The sequence below is a fragment of the Bos mutus genome, chromosome 3 (genome assembly GCF_027580195.1).
Source record: "Bos mutus isolate GX-2022 chromosome 3, NWIPB_WYAK_1.1, whole genome shotgun sequence".
Lineage (NCBI taxonomy): Eukaryota > Metazoa > Chordata > Mammalia > Artiodactyla > Bovidae > Bos > Bos mutus.
In genome coordinates this window covers 41,563,280-41,583,851 of record NC_091619.1, presented here as the reverse complement: position 1 = coordinate 41,583,851, position 20,572 = coordinate 41,563,280, and the positions used below count along the sequence as shown (strand labels likewise).

Sequence of the window (20,572 nt, the reverse complement as noted above, 5' to 3'; positions counted from 1 at the left end):
AAATACAACTCAACTCTGGAAACACTGCTCTTCTCTGTGTTACTGGCACAGACCTACTTCTGGTGAAGACATTAATTGCCAGCCAGAGCTCTCGTTGTGAGGGGAGAAACATCATCTATCTTCTCCATCTTTATCCATAATGTCTATCCCAGGGCCTGGAACTGAATACATATTCAGTAATCAATGTGTGCAAAGTAATTAATCAATTACAGGGTGAATGTTAAAGAATTCTGAAGACTTCAAGGAAAGGTTTTATACTTTTAGTGCTGCAGGATAGTGCTAAGCGAGTGCCATCTATTTCTTAGACTATAGTTTACTTATAAATCAGCAAAGAAAGCCATCAAGTGTTCTTTGGGACCCGCTTTGACTGGAAGCCACAGGAAATGCCGAAACAGGCCTTTGGGCTCTCTTCCTACATAACCACTTCTTGGAATGTTTCAGGATTTGGTACATTTTGATTTCTAAAATGAAAATTAATACCACTTGAGCTTCTGACCTGCAAACTTCCTTCCTTATTGTGCTTCTTTTTCAGAATCAGTGGAATGTGCTACATAATGAATGGAACCTTGATTTTCTTGTTGGGCACTCCCAACAATAATTTGGGGCCAATAACTTTGGCTTCTCCCCCATGGACATCTTGTACCTCCCAACTGCCCAACATGCTAGTGAAGAACTTGAATCTCCTGAATTCTCCCCTTAAATTTCAACCTTTAGGAAAATGGTCAAGGCCCTGTTCTACCTAACTCCCACCCTATGACGTGTGGAGCTCCGTGGATCAGCACTGCTGCTAGGACTGTGCCCCTGGCCCCCTCCTCCCTTCCAGGGGATCCTCTTATCTTAAAGGTTGCACACACAATGGGAAGCCAATCCTTTACCGAATTCTCAAAGGATGAGACAAGAGAGAAGGTGGTAATGGCAGGGATTTGTGATAGAATAGATAGCTCAAGTATTTAGTCTGAGCCAATGATGCTGGACTGTTAGGGGAACTTATTACATACTCAGGCTTCCCTGACGGTTCAGTGGTAAAGAATCCACTTCCAGTGTAGGAGACACGGGTTTGATCTCTGGGTTGAGAAGGTCCCCTGAAGAAGGGAACAGCTACCCACTCCAGCATTCTTGCCCAGAGAGTTCCATGGACAGAGGAGCCTGGAAGGCTACAGTCCATGGGTCACAAAGAGTTGGACACAACTGAAGTGACTGAGCTGCTGCTGCTAAGTTGCTTCAGTCGTGTCCGACTCTGTATGACCCCATAGACAGCAGCCCACCAGGCTCCCCCGTCCCTGGGATTCTCCAGGCAAGAACCCTGGAGTGGGTTGCCATTTCCTTCTCCAATGCATGAAAGTGAAAAAATAAAGTGAAGTCGCTCAGTCGTGTCTGACTCCTAGTGACCCCATGGACTGCAGCCCACCAGGCCCCTCTGTCCATGGGATTTTCCAGGCAAGAGTACTGGAGTGGGGTGCCATCGCCTTCTCCGAGTGACTGAGCACACATTACATATTCACTTCAAAACTCCTATTCTCCTAGTTTTCACATTTCTTAAGTGAAGGAGAAATTTTTACTGATCATGCCTTTCTTCACTTAAAATTCTGTAAATGCCATCAATACAGAATTGGTTAACTTATGGTACACCCCCTCCTGAGTTTCCCAGATGAGATCAATAACCTCTACTAGATGCTCTCATAGCACTCTGTTTTCTCTTCTTAAAGGTTAACTATATCCTTATTTTTATGATTATTAAGTATCTGTCTCCACCCCAGACTGTAAGCCCAGTGAAGGCAAGAACTATGAGGATAGGCATTGTATACCCACTACTTAGCACCACACTTAGTATACAGTTAATATTTAGATGTATAACAAATGTAAATAATAGAATACTATGCAGCCATTTAAAAGGATTATAATATAATATGGAATCGTTTATTGACTGATAATATAATGTTAAATTAAAAATCAAATTATAAAATAATAGATCCAGCACGATCTCATTTTCATAAAAAGAACAGCCATGTATACAGATACCTTGATCTAACTAACTGCTAATAGTGGTAGGATTATGGATGATTTTATTTTCTTTGCAAGTCTTCATATTATCTGAATTTTAAAAAGAATAACATTCATTAGACCCATTATTTTGTGACTTACACATGATTTCCATTTTGAAAAAAATCAAAAAGACATTAAAACAACTTTTTCTGTCACAAAACTTCACTTGAACAACAGGATTCACTTAGATAATATCAGAAACAACCTGACTTTCTGATTCAAGTGGGCTTCTTAAAAAATGATCATGAGGATACCTTTATTTCTGTGCAAAATTTATTATTTTATTTTAATGTCCATAATTACCCATTAGTCTTCTCTCTCCCCTGATTCAAATTCCTTCTCAGGATATGGAGAACGGAACAGACTCTAATTTCTTAGTCTATCCTTTTTAGCTGAAGACCAAGAAATTTACTTTAACTTTTACTTTAATTATAAAATAAAAATATAATTTTATTTATAAAAATAAAATTAAAAGGTAATGGATTTCTCAATGTAAGACAATGTCAGTGACTGGTACATTTCAAGTACCTTCCTCACATTGAAGCAAGGTTGTAAAAGTGAAATTTCTCCCAATAAAACACTAAAACATTACCAAAATTCTAAAAGTTTATCCACTTTAAACAAATACTTTCAATGGCCTTATAGGTTACAAAACTATAATTGGACATTTTAAGATGAGCTTATAATTTTCACTTTTAAAAGACATTACTTTATACAAATAAGACATTTACAGATGATAATAGCTACAGAATCTGGGTATCTTAAAAGGTTAATGTAATTGCACTTACTTCATAAAATAATTTGCATTATTGTGGGGAAATAGAAAATATATTTGCATATAAATTCCTTTTCCCAACTAAGTATAATGAAACTCTCTAAGTTTCATTAAGAGTCAGTTTAAAATAAAATTTAAAAATAGAGAGAGAGAGAGAAAACAGGGCAAATACTGTATATGGCTGTCTGTCTCAGTAATATTCACTGTGTTGTTCCTGCCAGTTTCAATCCATGGACACAAAGACCTCAGCACCATATTAAGAAGTTATACTGTGACCTATAAAATGTGACAGACCTGGGAGAACTAGTACACCATTATTCCTTTTCAGTAAAAGCCTAACACAACAATTGATCCACTTTGTGCCTCGGAACCATAATCATATGTTACAAGTCATTTACAATACAAACTGCAATGAGGAACGTGTGCTGCACAGCTGGGCTCTTCGCGTTCTTTGGAAGCTCAGAAAGTTCAAGGATGTCTGATCAATCTTCATTTCAGATCTAGTAGCATAAAAGCTGGGTTTTCTAAGTAGGATTTCCACAAATTAGAGAAGCGTGACACTGTAGCGCCATCGATAATTCTGTGATCAGCCGACCAGCTCACATTCATTATCTGGGCCTTACAGACTTCCCCTTTCTCGTTAAATCGGGGAAGGGCCTACAAATAAGGAAAATAACAGAGAGTCAGCCTTCACTTGCACAAAGTAAGCTCTAGCAATAGCAATGCTGAAAGATTAGGCAAATCTCCCTCCCTATAACAGAGAAGAAGTGGGCATCCCAACTAACTTTTGAAAATGCTGACTCCTACCTTTCCCATCTTTGTGAGTGTGTGCTTCAAGCTTTCAGAGTTTCTCCAAGGAATTTCCTGTCCCCTGTATAATTTCTACATGTACGGTAAATTTCATTTCAGATTTCTCAATTATTTAACAACTATTTACCAAGTACCTACTATGTACCAGGTACTTTCTAGACTCTGGGGATAAAGCAATGAATAAAACAAATAACAATCCTCACCCTCTTGGAGCTAACATTTTATTAGATAGTGTTAAATAGCGAAAAGTGCAAAGGAAAGTAAAGCACTTTGGAACAGAGAGAGAGATTGTAGGCAGGAGGTGGGAATAGGGAGAAGGTATATATATATATATATTTTTTTTTTTTTTTTTTTTTGAGGCAGGCAGGGAAAGCTTCACTAAGAAGGAGTCCTCACTGTAGGCAGCGGGGAAGCTAGCCATCTGGACACCTGGACAGACAGAAGGGAAGCTTGGCTGGAGCACTAGAGGACCAGCAGAATCAGCGAGTCAGCTGCAGTGGAGGGGCCGGGTGAGAGACGGGAGGTGAGGTCACAGAGGGAGCAGGCTCAAAGTGGGGCATGTTGTAAGACAACAGTGATGGCTCCCAGTCTGTCTTTGATTTTTTAAAAAACAGATTAAAAAAACTCTAATTCATTGTAAGTATTTTAAAATATATATTAAAATGAATTACTAAAATAAATATAAAGGTATACAAAATACAAGACCCATTTTTTATTGATAGGTTCACTAGACATAAAACCACTCTGTCGAAAGGCAGTGATTTTTTTTTAAATGCTAGGCTATCTACCAGCTAATACAGACTTCTGTGATGGCTGCATTCCTCATGGAATATTTAAAATTAAATATTAAAGCTGGAATGTTTAAAAGCTTTCCATCTTTGTCCCATTTTAACATTACCTAATGAGCAGACAACTTTCTGAAAAAAACTGGAGATCATTCTTTCCTGGTCAGTTATTCTTGGCTGTGGTGATGATTAATCCCTGGAAATTTGCCCCATTCCCAAATCACAATTAAAGAAGTGATCTGTTTTTGTAAGTAGCTTGTTATTCTTGATAATGTAAGTCTCCACACCCTACTGTTGAACCTGGCATGCTCCATAGAAATAAACCTAAAAAGATGCCTCTGTCACATTTGATGGACCTGAGTATTTAAGACTCACACTGGTGACTTCCTCGGTGGTCCAGTGGTCAAGACTCTGAGCTTCCAATGCAGGGAGTGCGGGTTTGATCTCTGGTCAGGGAACTAAGATCTCATATGCTGCATACCTCAGCCAAAAAAAGAAAGACCCACATTGGAAGAATTCTCCAAAAATAAGCCTATCTTTCCACTGTGATTTGTCAGTGTAATTCTAACATTCCTGGGAAAAGTATATAAGAATCTCATGGGCATAAATACTGTCCATTTATATACTTCATGCCTATCATCTGAATTTACTAAAAATGAATCAAATTAATTTATAACCATTCTGCCTTTTCTACCTAAGCTAACAAACTTCTTACTGTGTTTTATTCGGGGAAAAAGGCGAGAGCTGGCAATGAAAATTTCTAAGCCCTACCATTTTTCTATAATTAGTGGTAGTTTAGTTGCCAAGTCGTATCTGACTCTTGCCACCCCATGGACTGTAGCCTGCCAGGCTCCTCTGTCCATGGGATTCTCCAGGCAAGAATACCCAGGAATTGAACCTGGGTCTCCTGCATTGCACGCAGATTCTTTGCCTACCCTCTTTCTGTAATTATCTCTTCATAGCCCAGATATGACAGTCACGGCCTGACACGGGTCCCCCTCACACTGAGTGGCACCAGCCTAGGGCCATGCAGGCCACTGCAGCTATTTTCCCTTCCCTTTGGAGTGAGGTGAGAAGCCATTGGAAGTTTCTGAGCACAAGGGCCAGTCATTGAAAGGGGACAACTTCAGGAGGAGCATGTGTGAGGATGGGTGGTAAGGGAAGAAGCAGGAAACTGGAGACGCTTTACTAGACTTCGAAGCAGGAAAGATGAGTCTGGCGTTCAAAGGAGAGATCTGGTCTGGAGATCTAAACTTGGAAACCATCAGCATCTAAATGGTATTTAAAGCCACTGGGACTGGATCAGACAAAGAAAAGGGCTGAAACTGAGCCCAGGGGTACTCCAGCGTTTAGAAATCGGGAGATGAGGAGGTATGGGCAAAGGAAACTCAGAGAGAATAGGCACTAGACAGGGAGAAAAGAGACCAGCAAGGTTTTCCTGATGTTACAATGAAGAAGGTTTTCCAAAGAGGTGGTACTGATCAACTTAAGTGTAGCTAATAGGTCAAGAAAAATAAGGACTGAGAACTGAGAAATGTGGAGGATTTCATGTTTTAAGATTATTTAGTGACCGTTTGAAATTTACACTGAAAACAGAAAATAGCAAAGGAAAGATGACACAAAGGGAGAAAAAAATGAAATATTATTTGTCCCTACCCAACAAAGATTAGTAGCTCTATTAAGTTGCTATGAAGATTTATCCTCTAAGAGATATACTTCATAGCCTGAGAACACCTTGGGTAAGATGATTCTGGAAAAAAATACATCTCACACAGATCACTGTACACCAATGTTCATAGCAGCGTTATTCACAATTGCTGAAAAAATGGAAAAAGCCCAAATATTCACTAGAGATGAATAGATTAACAAAATGTAGTATATGCATACAGAATTTCAGTTTGGGATGATAAACGTAGCTCTGCAGATGAACAGTGGTGATGACTGCAAACAATGTGAATGTAACTGTTGCTGCGACCATATACTTAAAAATGATTAAAATGGTAAACTTTGTTATGTATAGCTTACCACAAGAATATATCTATGTGTATAGTTCAGAAGAAAACAAATCACTTTCAGAGGAGATGGGAAAATAAAACTTTGTCAAATAGGTATGATGGCTTGTTTATAAACTGAAAAAGGTCAGAAATTAGTGAGAAACAAATGCTGAATTCTTGCTGGAGGGAGAGTGAGTAACTGAAATTATCCCTTAGAGAAACTCCTGATTTGGATGGAACAGTGTCATGTATGTGTTCTTATTTTTTCTTCCCCATCTCCTCTGTGTGCCAGAGGGGAAAACAGAGCTAGAAGTGGGAGCAACTTCGCAGCCAAAGTACCACCTGCTAGAAAACAAATCAAAGGCTGAGTGCGAGTTTCTGTGAATGTTTTGGATGCCAACATGAAAGTAATAAACTCATGAAAAACAAGTCTAAGAGATGCTCCATGTGGAAGCATTACAAATACAGAGAAGAAAGGTTCTTCTGAAAACATGAAGATCAAAATCAAGGTTAATGTAGTGACAATGACATTTAATAATGGAAGCATTGAAATGGTATCTATGAGCTTATTTATTTAACTCTGGTGGTTCTCAACCCTGAATTAATGGGGATACCCAAGCCCGAGGCCCCCAAATTCTGGTGCAGTTGGTATAGGGTGAGCTTGGGCATTTTTTTCACACCTTCCAGATGATTCTAATGTGTAACCAGGGTTAAGAATCATTGTAATTCTTATTCTAAGTCAGTCTCCTATAACAGGGCCATAGTTCACTCATGCTGGAACCACCTGTGTTCTTGTTTAATATGTAAGTTTTGGAGGCTCTGTCCCCAAGGCCAAGAAATCTGCATTCTTAACTAACATTGCCAATGATTCTTGAACAGAGCAAAGTTTGAGAAAATTGCTCTCAGTGGTGTCTCATCACTATAAATAATAATTTGGATTGGCTTACTGTTATTCTTTGGCATTATGAAATTAAGATATTTTGGTAGACTCAGACTGGCTACATTTGTGATTACTCATAAACACACACATTTGTGCCTGGCATAATCCACAATGGTTGATCCGTACAGAAGTGATCCAGATCACGAGTATTTACTCTACAGAGCAGTGTAGGCCTACTGCTTCTGAAGAAATAACTGGCTTATTAAGCCCAATACCATACTTGAACCTAAAGTGAGGGGGAAAACCTCAGAAATAGTTACTCTTTGTTTTCACTTTCTCAATTTGCTTAAACTCTTCTGTCAACTATTTAACAAACATACCTTAATTGTTCCCAGGGCCCCAATTGCCACTTCAGGTGGAAGTATCACTGGTTTGGCATAGGTACCACCGATCTAAAAAAAGAAAAAAAGTAAGAGTAGAGAAATTAAGCTTTTGAGGAACAAATGGCAAATGAAAGTTTCTATTTTTAACTAAGCATATGATCACAATTCTTAAGTTCTGGTTTATGTACTTGAACACTGCTACTACTCACTGATCCAATGTTGGAAAGAGTGAACGTTCCTCCTATAAGGTCATTAGTGCTGAGCTGACCCGCAGAGCCCAGTTTCTGGAGGCGGTTCAATTCAGTGGCAATCTCAAATATGGAGCGGATCTGAACATTTTTCACATTAGGTACAATCAAGCCCTGCTCTGTATCCATCGCTATTCCAATGTTATGAGAAGCCTAAAAACAAGCAAACAATTATATAGTAGCCGTTTCACAGGCTAACAGAAAAGAAAGGCTCAATCCTCATTGCCTTATGAACTTAACTATCAAAACCTATTTTCACTAGATTGATGGTAATTTTTTAAAACTTTTCATTTATTTTTATTTATTCATTTTTGGCTGTGTTAGGTCTTCACTGGCACACGCAGGCTTTCTCTAGTTGCAGTGAGCATGGGAGCTACTCTCCAGGAGTGGTGAATGGGCTTCTCATTGTGGCGGCTTCTCTTGCAGAGCACAGGCTCTAGGGCACATGGGCTTCAGTAGTTGCTGCTAGCAGGCTCTGGAGTGTGAGCTCAATAGTTGTGATACACGGGCTTAGGTTGCCCTGTGGCGCATGGAATCAGGGATTGAACCCATGTCCCCCGCACTGGTTCATTGATTTTCAAAAATAAATGAAAAGTTTTAAAAAATTACCATCAATCTAGTTTTTAGGTGGATTCTTATCCCTTGGACCACCAGGGAAGTCCAGTGATGACTTAAAAGAAATGATTTTAAAAGGTTTTTTTGAAAAAGATAAACTAGGGCAACAGATTACTTTTACACATTATTAGTGGAAGTGTAAGCTGGCACAGACTTCAGGGAAAACATTTAACATTAGGTACCAACATTTACAAAAATGTGTGCTAAGGGGATAAATGCTGAAGTATGTAGAGACCCACAGAGATGTTGAGTCAGATTATTTTTAAGATGGAGAAACTGCACATGATCAAAATGTTTGTCAGTAAGTCACTGGCTAAACAGATGATAAAGCTGTATTTATTGACATACAATGATGTCTAAAATATATTATATGGAAAAGAAAATAGTTAAAAGAAAATTTTAATTAAAAAACTATAATATTACATATATATTATATATAGAATTCCATATCTTTTTAACTGTATAAAAATAAAATCCTAGATAGACATACATCTCAGCATAAACAGCTATCTTAGGGTCACGGGACTGAAGGTGAATATCAGTATTTTTTGGTTTGAATTATTTGCAACAAGTATATAGTTAATGAGAAAACTGTATTAATCATATGGAAAGATTTTAGATTCAACCCCTCCTCCCCGCCCCCCTGAATATAAAGCTCACTTCTTGGTTGTATATTTCTAATAAGAGTAATAAGTAAGAGCCAACATCCTCAAAAGAGTTCTCAGTCTTCATAAACTTTGACTTCAAACAGAAGAGTTCACTCAATGGAATTTAAACTTTCATTAATTTGCAAGTTTAAATTGGTCTTGCTTTTTAAAACTGCAGGAATTCCACTTCAAGCTCTCTTCTGTTTGAGGGGAGTGTGTGTAGTGTGAAAAATGTAACCCACTGCCTCATAGCTGTGTATTTCTAATATTCTAACCAGAAAACCAAAAGGGGTTAAAAATGGAAATCTGCATATCTGAAGAGTGTTGTTAATTATTAACCTACAAGCACATTTGCACTTATATTTAAACAAAATATTTTCACAAAACATAGCCAACCTTGTATGTTATGTTCTGGCAGTTTTCATCCACAGAAGCATTAAGAATAGGAAACTGTAGTAATCCCAAGGAAGCAGCCTGTTCAAGAGGGAGAAAATGCAACATTAACACTTCTGACTCTGAAAGGATAGGAGATTTGAAGTGTTAAGAGGTGAAAGATGGAGGGAGAGAACTCTTCTGTAAATTGAGTTTAATCTCAAGTCTACAGGTACCAGGCATATTACTCCTAACTTATTGTTCAGAAATGTGGAACTAGGTTATCCTTATCAATTAAGAATAAAAGATAAAAGTAGTCAAGGTAGCTTGTACATGCTAAGGAGATTTTCAAAATAACTATGAAGATTGACCAAAACACCAAAAGAAAAGTCTAAATTCTCGTGTTTTCCGAGTGTTAAGATTCCCATGAGAAGAAAACCTGCAGTTCAAAGAAACATTGTTAATTAAAACCTCAAAAAGCAGTTAATTATTTCCCTGTGTAGAAAGAACACCTGACGAGGATTTGAGAAGCTGGGGTTGTAGCTGGTGTCCCTGGCCAAGAAAAGGGCAGAGCTGATGCAATCACTGACTTTAGAGCTCGTCTCCCCAAACTGATGGCATTTCTGTCTTCCCATTCTGTCTTCCCCTGCTTTAATCTCTCTCCTTTGTTCTCTTCTGTCCATATTCAGATTTCCCTGTCTCCAAAATGTTCTCTATAGCTGTTTCTCTGCCCATTCGGGATATAATAAAGTCAGACATCGCATTTGGTTGTCATGCCTTGCAATCAGTTTAAAAACTAAAAAACTAAAAATGCTTAAGATTGACGGTGAAAAGAATTCCTTCCCCCACCACCTTCATCTTGTCCAATTAACGGTCCATTATATGCATTGTGTTGTGTTATTTTTGTCTGTGGGTGGGTGGTCTTGACAAAGAAAAAGAAGTCATATCCCTGAACTGGAAAGTTAAGGAGTTTTATAAAGCATTTGATTTGATAACTTTAATCTTCTTTATTTAAAAAAATTCATTTAGTTCAGTCAGTTCAGTCACTCAGTCATGTCCGACTCTTTGTGACCCCATGGACTGCAGCACGCCAGGCTTCCCGGTCCATCACCAACTCCTGGAACTTGTTCAAACTCATGTCCATCACGTTGGTGATGCCATCCAACCATCTTATCCTCTGTCGTCCCCTTCTCCTCCTGCCTTCAATCTTTCCCAGCATTAGGGTCTTTTCCAATGAGCCGGTTCTTTGCATCAGGTGGCCAAAGTATTGGAGTTTCAGCTTCAGCATCAGTCCTTTCAATGAATATGCACGACTGATTTCCTTTAGGATGGACTGGTTGGATTTCCTTGCAGTCCAAGGGACTCTCAAGAGTCTTCTCCAACACTACAGTTCAAAAGCATCAATTCTTCGGTGCTCAGTTTTCTTTATAGTCCAACTCTCACATCCATACATGACTACTGGAAAAACCATAGCTTTGACTAGACAGACCTTTGTCGGTAAAGTAATGTCTCTGCTTTTTAATATGCTGTCTAGGTTAGTCATAGCTTTTCTTCCAAGGAGCAAGTGTCTTTTAATTTTATGGCTGCAGTCATCATCTGCAGTGATTCTGGAGCCCCCCAAAATAAAATCTCTCACTGTTTTATTTCCCCATCTACTTGCCATGAAGTGATGGGACCAGATGCCATGATCTTAGTTTTCTGAATGTTGAGTTTTAAACCAACTTTTCACTCTCCTCTTTCACTTTCATCAAGAGGCTCTTTAGTTCTTCTTCGCTTATAAATTATTTTGAGTATAATCCAAATTTTGTAAAAGGAAAAACAAGGTATGTGTTCACAGATATGAGGTCATTTTTTCTCCTGAACAATACTTTAACCATCATTTGTATCTATGCCCTGTCTGCCTTAACATATTTTTTCAGGTTCTCCTCTTCCTCAATTTCTTTCATTCCCCAAACCCAACTAACAGCAACCAAGATTCAACCTCAGCAATCCTTTATTTAGTAAGTTCTGGTTAACCTTTTCTTCTCTCTTGGTGTGGGAGGCTGAATCAAAAGCCCCAGTCTTGCACGCCTCCATATACAAATCCTTTGGCAGTGCTCTTGCAAGCTGATTCTGAGCTAAGTTATGTGACTCGCTTTGGTCAGTGAATTAAAAACAAACTAGGTGCAGTGCAGCTTGGGGAAAGTGCTTACATTCTGCTTCCTCTCTTCATCTGCCAGTACTGAGCCCATGTGTAGGCTGGTATACTGGGCAGATAGGAGAGACATGGGAAGAGAAATGAGTCAAGCTCACTGAGGTCATCCCACAGCAGCTGGTCCCTTGGCCAACCTACTAGCTGTCTGTAGACATATGAGTGGGCTCTGCCAAGATCAGCAGACTGGCTGTGCTCATGAGAAAGAATAAATGTAGATTGTAGACTACAGAGAAATAGACTGTAGACCCATGAGCAATAATAAATGGCTAACTGTTTCAAACCATCAAATCTGGGGGTGCTTTGTCATTCAGCAACAGACACACTTGGCTTTTAAGTGACTTCTTGGTTCTGCCATCATCAAACCACTGACCCTACTCACCCTCTGCCACCGCCTAGGCAACTCAACTTCTATCTACCTCTTAAACACTGATGGAAAACCCTGAGCCTTCTTTTCTTCTCCTTTGCACATAATTTGAGTGATTTCATCCATGAGTTTCAACTGCTGTGCCTCTACAGATGACCCTCAGAGCTGTAATATAGTCTAGATCCCTCATTATCGGACCCTACTACATCTCATGTTTATACGGCATCTCTTTCCTTGTTAGGGTAGTTGTTAAAAAGATGGAGATACAGGAGAACAGCTTCTGTCTTACAAGACCCAGCATCAGTGAAGAGACAACTGAGGATAAATACTTTCAGTACACTGAGGTAAGCTGCAATGTGAAACAAAAAGCTTGTTTAATTCAGACTATGATAACCACCAGCTTTTGTAGGAAGCTACACTGGAACAAAATTTGGTGTTTAGGATGTACACACATTTGATCAAAGGAGGAGGCAGTACTTCAGGTAGAGTTGTATATTCCAGGAGCTACACATAGCTTAATCTGACTATAGCGGGGGGGCTGGCGGGGGGGGGGTGACTGAGAGAGAAGACATGAAAAGTGGGCAGCAAAGGCACATAGAAATATTCTATTATGCCACAATAAGGCATTTACAAACTATCCGGAAGGCAATCCTGAAAGGGAACCACTGAAAAGAAACAGGGGATAATACAGTAACTTGATTTACGGGGGAACAGTCTTGGTGGAGTGTGCCAAGAGCTTGTGGGAAGCCGCACTGGAGTTAGAGACAACAGTATACACTTTTTAAGAAAAATGGACCAGAATGAAAACTTAACCTCTCCACTTGTTATATAAATCCTTGACAAGTTTGTCAACTTCTCTGAGTGCCAGTTTCCTTAAACGGAAAGAGGGAATAGCAATTATTTACACATTAGCATTACTCTGATAGTTAAAAGAGATCGTATATATAGCATGCTTCGTGCAGAGTTAGGCAGAAGCAGCTGCTTCCTGAGTAGTGGTTAGTGAGCTATGCAAGCTCAGCTGATGGTCTTATTCTTTTTATATTGGTCCCAAGGTCCTAGAAATGATTCCTAGAAGCCTCATATGTTCCTTGAAAAGCGAAAAATCAATCCTGAGTCTCACCTTTGTTCAAATCAGGACTTTGCTGTCATGATTCTTTCTGAATTAAAGGCTTTACCTACCTGGCAGGACAATCCCAACCTAGTTCAAAGAGATAAGTAGATAAAAATCTGACACAAAAAATTTCAATTTTATAAACTTCTGTGAAACAAAGAGAGTATATCTGTACATTTTTCTAACTATGTGATATCATGAGAAATATTACTTTTATTCAAACCCATAGTTAACACACTGGATATCTGCAAAACAAAATTTAAAAGTCTAACTCAAGCCTTGCGTGAAATGAATGAAATCTTACTTTTAAGAAGAAGGGCATAAAGGAAAGTTTAATTCCACGAGCAAAAGCAATGGGTTTTAATTCTTCTCGTAGCTTAACCAGTTCAGTAAGGTCAACCTCATCACAATACCCAAAATGAGGTATCTTCAGGGCTGCAGACATGGTCTTGACCATTGCTTTGTGAAAGCCTAGAAAAAACATACATATTTGTCTTTATTCTTAAAACCTTTGATCCCTTCAACAACTATAATAGAAGGTTCTCTAACGTCACTTCAGTTCAGTCAGTTCAGTTCAGTCGCTCAGTCATGTCCGACTCTTTGCGACCCCATGAATCGCTGCGCGCTAGGCCTCCCTGTCCATCACCAGCTCCTGGAGTTCACTCAAACGCATGTCCATCGAGTTGGTAATGCCATCCAGTCATCTCATCCTCTGTCGTCCTCTTCTCCTCCTGCCCTAAATCCCTCCCAGCATCAGTTTTTTCCAATGAGTCAGCTCTTTGCATGAGGTGGCCAAGGTATTGGAGTTTCAGCTTTAGCATCAGTCCTTCCAAAGAAATCCCAGGGCTGATCTCCTTTAGAATGGACTGGTTGGATCTCCTTGCAGTCCAAGGGACTCTCCAGAGTCTTCTCCAACACCACAGTTCAAAAGCATCAATTTTTTGGTGCTCAGCTTTCTTCACAGTGCAACTCTAACACCCATACATGATCATAGGAAAAACCATAGCCTTGACTAGATGGACCTTTGTTGGCAAAGTAATGTCTCTGCTTTTTAATATGCTGTCTAGGTTGGTCGTAACTTTCCTTCCAAGGAGTAAGCATCCTTTAATTTAATGGCTGCATTCACTATCTGCAGAGATTTTCGAGCCCCCAAAAATAAAGTCTGACACTGTTTAGCCATCTATTTCCCATGAAGTGATGGGACCAGATGCCATGATCTTCGTTTTCTGAATGTTGAGCTTTAAGCCAACTTTTTCACTCTCCCCTTTCACTTTCATCAAGAGGCTTTTGAGTTCCTTTTCACTTTCTGCCATAAGGGTGGTGTCATCTGCATATCTGAGGTGATTGATATTTCTCCCGGCAATCTTGATTCCAGCTTGTGCTTCTTCCAGCCCAGCGTTTCTCATGATGTACTCTGCATAGAAGTTAAATAAGCAGGGTGACAATATACAGCCTTGACGTACTCATTTTCCTATTTGGAACCAGTCTGTTGTTCCATGTCAAGTTCTAACTGTTGCTTTCTGACCTGCATATAGGTTTCTCAAGAGGCCGGTCAGATGGTCTGGTATTCCTATCTCTTTCAGAATTTTCCACACTTCATTGTGATCCACACAGTCAAAGGCTTTGGCATAGTCAATAAAGCAGAAATAGATGTTTTTCTGGAACTCTCTTGCTTTTTCGATGATCCAGCGGATGTTGGCAATTTGATCTCTGGTTCCTCCGCCTTTTCTAAAACCAGCTTGAACATCTGGTAGTTCAAGATTCACGTATTGCTGAAGCCTGGCTTGGAGACTTTTGAGCATTACTTTACTAGCATGTGAGATGAGTACAATTGTGCAGTAGTTTGAGCATTTTTTGGCATTGCCTTTCTTTGGGATTGGAATGAAAACTGACCTTTTCTAGTCCTGTGGCCAGTGCTGAGTTTTCCAAATTTGCTGGCATATTGAGTGCAGCACTTTCACAGCATCATCTTTCAGGATTTGAAATAGCTCAACTGGAATTTTATCACCTCCACTAGCTTTGTTCATAGTGATGCTTTTTTCCAAGGCCCACTTGACTTCACATTCCAGGATGTCTGGCTCTAGGTGAGTGATCACACCATCATGATTATCTTGGTCGTGAAGATCTTTTTGGTACAGTTCTTCTGTGTATTCTTGCCACCTCGTCTTAATATCTTCTGCTTCTGTTAGGTCCATACTATTTCTGTCCTTTATTGAGCCCATCTTTGCATGAAATGTTCCCTTGGTATCTCTGATTTTCTTGAAGAGATCTCTAGTCTTTCCCATTCTGTTGTTTTCCTCTATTTCTTTGCACTGATTGCTGAGGAAGGCTTTCTTATCTCTTCTTGCTATTCTTTGGAACTCTGCATTCAGATGCTTGTATCTTTTCTTTTCTCCTTTGCTTTTCACTTATCTTCTTTTCACAGTTATTTGTAAGGCCTCCTCAGACAGCCATTTTGCTTTTTTCCATTTCTTTTCCTTTGGAATGGTCTTGATCCATGTCTCCTGTACAATGTCATGAACCTCTGTCCATAGTTCATCAGGCACTCTGTCTATCAGATCTAGTCCCTTAAATCTATTTCTCACTTCCACTGTATGACCATAAGGGATTTGATTTAGGTCATACCTGAATGGTCTAGTGGGTTTCCCTACTTTCTTCAATTTAAGTCCGAATTTGGCAATAAGGAGTTCATGATCTGAGCCACAGTCAGCTCCCGGTCTTGTTTTTGCTGACTGTATAGAGCTTCTCCATCTTTGACTGCAAAGAATATAATCAATCTGATTTCGGTGTTGACCATCTGGTGATGTCCAGGTGTAGAGTCTTCTCTTGTGTTGTTGGAAGAGGGTGTTTGCTATGACCAGTGTGTTGTCTTGGCAAAATTCTATTAGTCTTTGCCCTGCTTCATTCCATATTCCAAGGCCAAATTTGCCTGTTACTCCAGGTGTTTCTTGACTTCTTACTTTTGCATTCCAGTCCCCTATAATGAAAAGGACATCTTTTTTGGGTGTTAGTTCTAAAAGGTCTTGTAGGTCTTCATAGAACCGTTCAACTTCAGCTTCTTCAGCGTTACTGGTTTGGGCATAGGTTTGGATTACTGTGATATTGAATGGTTTGCCTTGGAAACGAACAGAAATCATTCTGTCATTTTTGAGATTGCATCCAAGTACTGCATTTCAGACTCTTATTGACCATGATGGCTACTCCATTTCTTCTAAGGGATTCCTGCCCGCAGTAGTAGATATAATGGTTATCTGAGTTAAATTCATCCATTCCAGTTCATTTTAGTTTGCTGATTCCTAGAATGTTGACGTTCACTCTTGCCATCTCCTATTTGACCACTTCCAATTTGCCTTGATTCATGGACCTAACATTCCAGGTTCCTGTGCAATATTACTCTTTACAGCGTTGGACCTTGCTTCTATCACCAGTCACATCCACAACTGGGTATTGTTTTTGCTTTGGCTCCATCCCGTCATTCTTTCTGGAGTTATTTCTCCACTGATCTCCAGTAGCATATTAGGCACTTACCGACCTGGGGAGTTCCTCTTTCAGAATCGTATCATTTTGCCTTTTCATACTGTTCATGGGGTATTCTCAATTAAACTCTTTCTCTTGGACCTACCATCTTCATTACATATATTACATAGCTTGAAAGCCACTAATTTCAATGCTGAAGCGTGGACTGTAGCACAACACCAGTGTCAAGTGTAATATATAATAGGTGAGTGTTGCTAAGTCACTTCAGTCACGTCTGACTCTTTGCAATTCTATGGACTGTAGACTGCCAGGCTCCTCTGTTCATGGGATTTTCCAGGCAAGAATGCTGGAGTGTGTTGCCATTCCCTCCTCCAGGGGATCTTCCCTACCCAGGGATTGAGCCTGTGTCTCTTATGTCTCCTGCACTGGCAGATTCTTTACCAGTAGCACCACCTGGAAAGCCCAGTAGAATAGGTAACTGCTTTCCAAGCTGTAGTGTATAAAAAATTCAAAAGGATGCAAGCCACGTATTTACACAATGGCTTTCTTGCAAAGTCACTTCTGGAAGTTAATCATCCTAAGAGTTTGTACATAAATCAGAAGTACTTGTTTTGAAATCTAACAAAAAATAATAAATATTTAAAATACTCTTAACAAGTCTTCAAATAGAAAAATTATCTCCAAAATCATTGCAGATGGTGACTGCAGCCATGAAACTAAAAGAAGCTTGCGCCTTGAAAGAAAAGCTATGACCAACCTAAACAGCATATTAAAAAGCAGAGATATTACTTTGCCAACAAAGGTCTGTCTCATCAAAGCTATGGTTTTTCCAGTAGTCATGTATGGATGTGAGAGTTGGACTATAAAGAAAGCTGAGCACCGAAGAATTGATGCTTTTGAACTGTGGTGTTGGAGAAGACTCTTGAGAGTCCTTTGGACTGAAAGGAGATCAAACCAGTCATTCCTAAAGGAAATCAGTCCTGAATATTCATTGGAAGGACTGATGCTGAAGCTCAACACTTTGGGCACCTGATGCGAAGAACTGACTCATTTGAAAAGACCCTGATGCTGGGAAAGATTGAAGGCAGGAGGAGAACGGGACGACAGAGGATGAGATGGTTGGATGGCGTCACCAATTCAATGATCATGAGTTTGAGCAAGCTCCAGCAGTTGGTGATGGATCGGGAAGCCTGGCACATGCTGCAGTCCATGGGGTTGCAAAGAGTTGCACACTACCGTGCGACTGAGCTGAACTGAGCAAGTCTTGAAACATAGAAATTATCTGTAGACAAGTTTATATGCTAAGAAACCTGCTAACATATTACTCCTCAAAAATTATCAGTATATATTAAAGCTTTTCCTAGAAAAATGATAATTTCATAATGCTGAAGCAACTTCCCCAAATAAATGGCACTATTCCTTTACATTACTGTTATTATTACCTTTCACGGGTTCGGTTCTGTCTTTGCCTATGAACACTGGAGGCTTTGATATTGGAATAGGAATAGTTCTGTCTTTTGGTTTTGGTGGAGGTGGCATAATTTCAGCTTTTGGTGAAGGAGGAAGTATAGCTCCTGTTTGCTTTTCCAGATAGTTGAGAATATCTTCTTTAAGTATTCTGCCATCTTTTCCTGAGCCAATAACTTCACTCAGCTTAATCTAAAAAAAAGGATACCTTTTTAATGCTAAAAATAAAACTACCTAAAAATGAATAAATCCATCATATAGTCTCTAAGTGGAATTAAATGAGCTGAAGGTAAAGTATCTCTGACCAATAAATTAATATAAGGAAATAACACTTTCTTTATCCTAACAGAACACTATAAACTATAACATTTTCATCATCTCAATAGAATACTAGAAACTATAGCTACACTGGTCATTTGTTACTTTTCTACATACTGTTCATTTACCCATGTAGTAACAATGTAATATCTACATTGTATATAGCTACTTTTGAAAATATATTTTTAAACAACTATTTCTAAATGTCTTGCATAATTCTTATTGGATTTTTTTTTTTCCTTTTCCTGATGACTACATAAGAAGAACTGAGCATTTAAAGGAGAGTTAAACACTGTAACAAATGCAGACCAATGTTTCTGACCCTGGCTACCAGTATACACACAATGACTAAAATAATCATCCAATAAAAGCTCTCTGTAACAGCTACACTCTGCTATATTTAAAATGGATAATCAACGAAGACCTAATACATAGCTCAGAAAACTCTGTTCAATGATATGTGGAAGCCTAGATGGGAGGGAGTTTGGGGGAGAATGAATACATGTATATGTGTGGCTGACTCTCTGCTGTCCACCTATATCTACCATAACATCATTAATTGGCCATACTCCAATATAAAATAAAAAGTTTAATTTAAAACAAAAAAGTCTGTCAATTAGTTTTTTCCTGATGGTTCTTTTAGAAAGATCAGTACAAAACACTGAAATGAACTTTATTGAGGCATATTTGGAATGTGACTTCCTCAGCCCAAGTTAAGGATCAACACCTAAGTTTTATTAAGGTATTCCACAGAATAAACAATAGATGATGTAATTCCACTTTCTACTAGTTACTCATGATACTTTTTGGAAACATTTATGATCTGGCTTTATTTAATCACTTCCTATGTTTGGTTACAGAGATAAAATATTTTCACTAAATTGAATTCTACATAAAAAGACATATAAGCTTGGATGATACCCTCCTGCATAGTGTATATTAATCTCTCAAGGCTACGTCCTGCTTTATTTATATTAGTGTTTCTCTAAGAATGATTTCAAAATAATAAAGGACTTTATCACATCAAACATTTAGTTTATAACAAGTAAACTCTAAGAATTTAAATAATTTTTAGGTAATTACAAACTCTGAGTGCCACTGGTTTTAAACTCTATTTATTAATATGCCAATGTCAAAAAAAGGCGGGGGGGGAGAAGAGTTGTTTTGTAATAATAAATCTGCTATATAATTTCTAGTAATTATACAAATGCCCTAACTATATATATATATATATATATATATATATCTTTTTAGAAAGACACAGGAAAGCAACATCATACATTTCTATAGGTAGTCCTTCTATACAATTTTTTTAAATGGTAAAATGTTTATGGCTTTCAAAGCAATATAGAAGATCATTATTTCATCTAATACCTTAACAATCTAGTATTCCATAATACTATTTCTATTTCTCTATTTCAACAAATCATCTTCATATCTCAACACATTTAATGGCTAATAAATTTTCATTAAAGGTAGAGAACATAATTTTCCTAAGCATTTCCCTGATTTTGACCACATATGTGCCTTCTAGTTTCTGGCTATACAGAACACTTGGAAGAATATATCCTAGATGACCTTCCCCAGTGGTAGGATAACTAGCTGAAGAGATATGAACATTTTAATGACTCTTACTACATATTCCCAAAATGTAGACATTTTTTCCCACTGTAACTAAACTACTTCTCTCAAAAAGAGACAAAAACCCTGCACTGTGGGGCATAGTGGAAAGAACTCAGGCTTTGGGACCAGAAAGATCTGTGCTCACATCCCCAGTTGAGCTATTTATTTGATTGTAGGCAACCCAATCAACTTCTCTTCCCTTTCTCATCTCATCAGAGAGAGGATAATCCAAACCAGCTTGCAGGGATACTGTGAGGATTAGTTGTAACGTTATGTATGGCGTCTGGCTAAGAAGTGCTCAAACGATAGAGGCAACCATTGTTGAGGCAGTATTAATAATTGAGAGCACTGGTTTTAGAGTCATGGAGATTCACTTTGGAATCCTAGTTCTACTATTGTGTTAGCTATGTGACCTTGGACCAGTTATTTGACCTCTCCAAGTCTTATAAAAGTCTGTTATTTCACA

General features: G+C 38.7%; 1 protein-coding gene across 3 annotated transcripts in view; it reads right to left on the bottom strand.

Moving 5' to 3' along the window:
* Nucleotides 1-1,895: 1,895 nt before the first annotated feature.
* The window catches only part of DBT (dihydrolipoamide branched chain transacylase E2), a 40,516-nt gene continuing 21,839 nt past the window's right edge, over nt 1,896-20,572 (bottom strand). For 2 of the 3 annotated variants that reach the window (XM_070367602.1, XM_070367604.1), the window contains 6 exons: nt 18,141-18,357; nt 13,526-13,692; nt 9,577-9,654; nt 7,880-8,071; nt 7,668-7,739; nt 1,896-3,475 (listed from right to left, as the gene is read on the bottom strand). In XM_070367602.1, coding sequence (XP_070223703.1) covers nt 3,308-3,475; nt 7,668-7,739; nt 7,880-8,071; nt 9,577-9,654; nt 13,526-13,692; nt 18,141-18,357 — 894 coding nt within the window. In that variant the 3' untranslated portion in view covers nt 1,896-3,307. The remainder of the gene's footprint in view (nt 3,476-7,667; nt 7,740-7,879; nt 8,072-9,576; nt 9,655-13,525; nt 13,693-18,140; nt 18,358-20,572) is intronic. The other variant, XM_070367603.1, reaches the window with a different exon arrangement.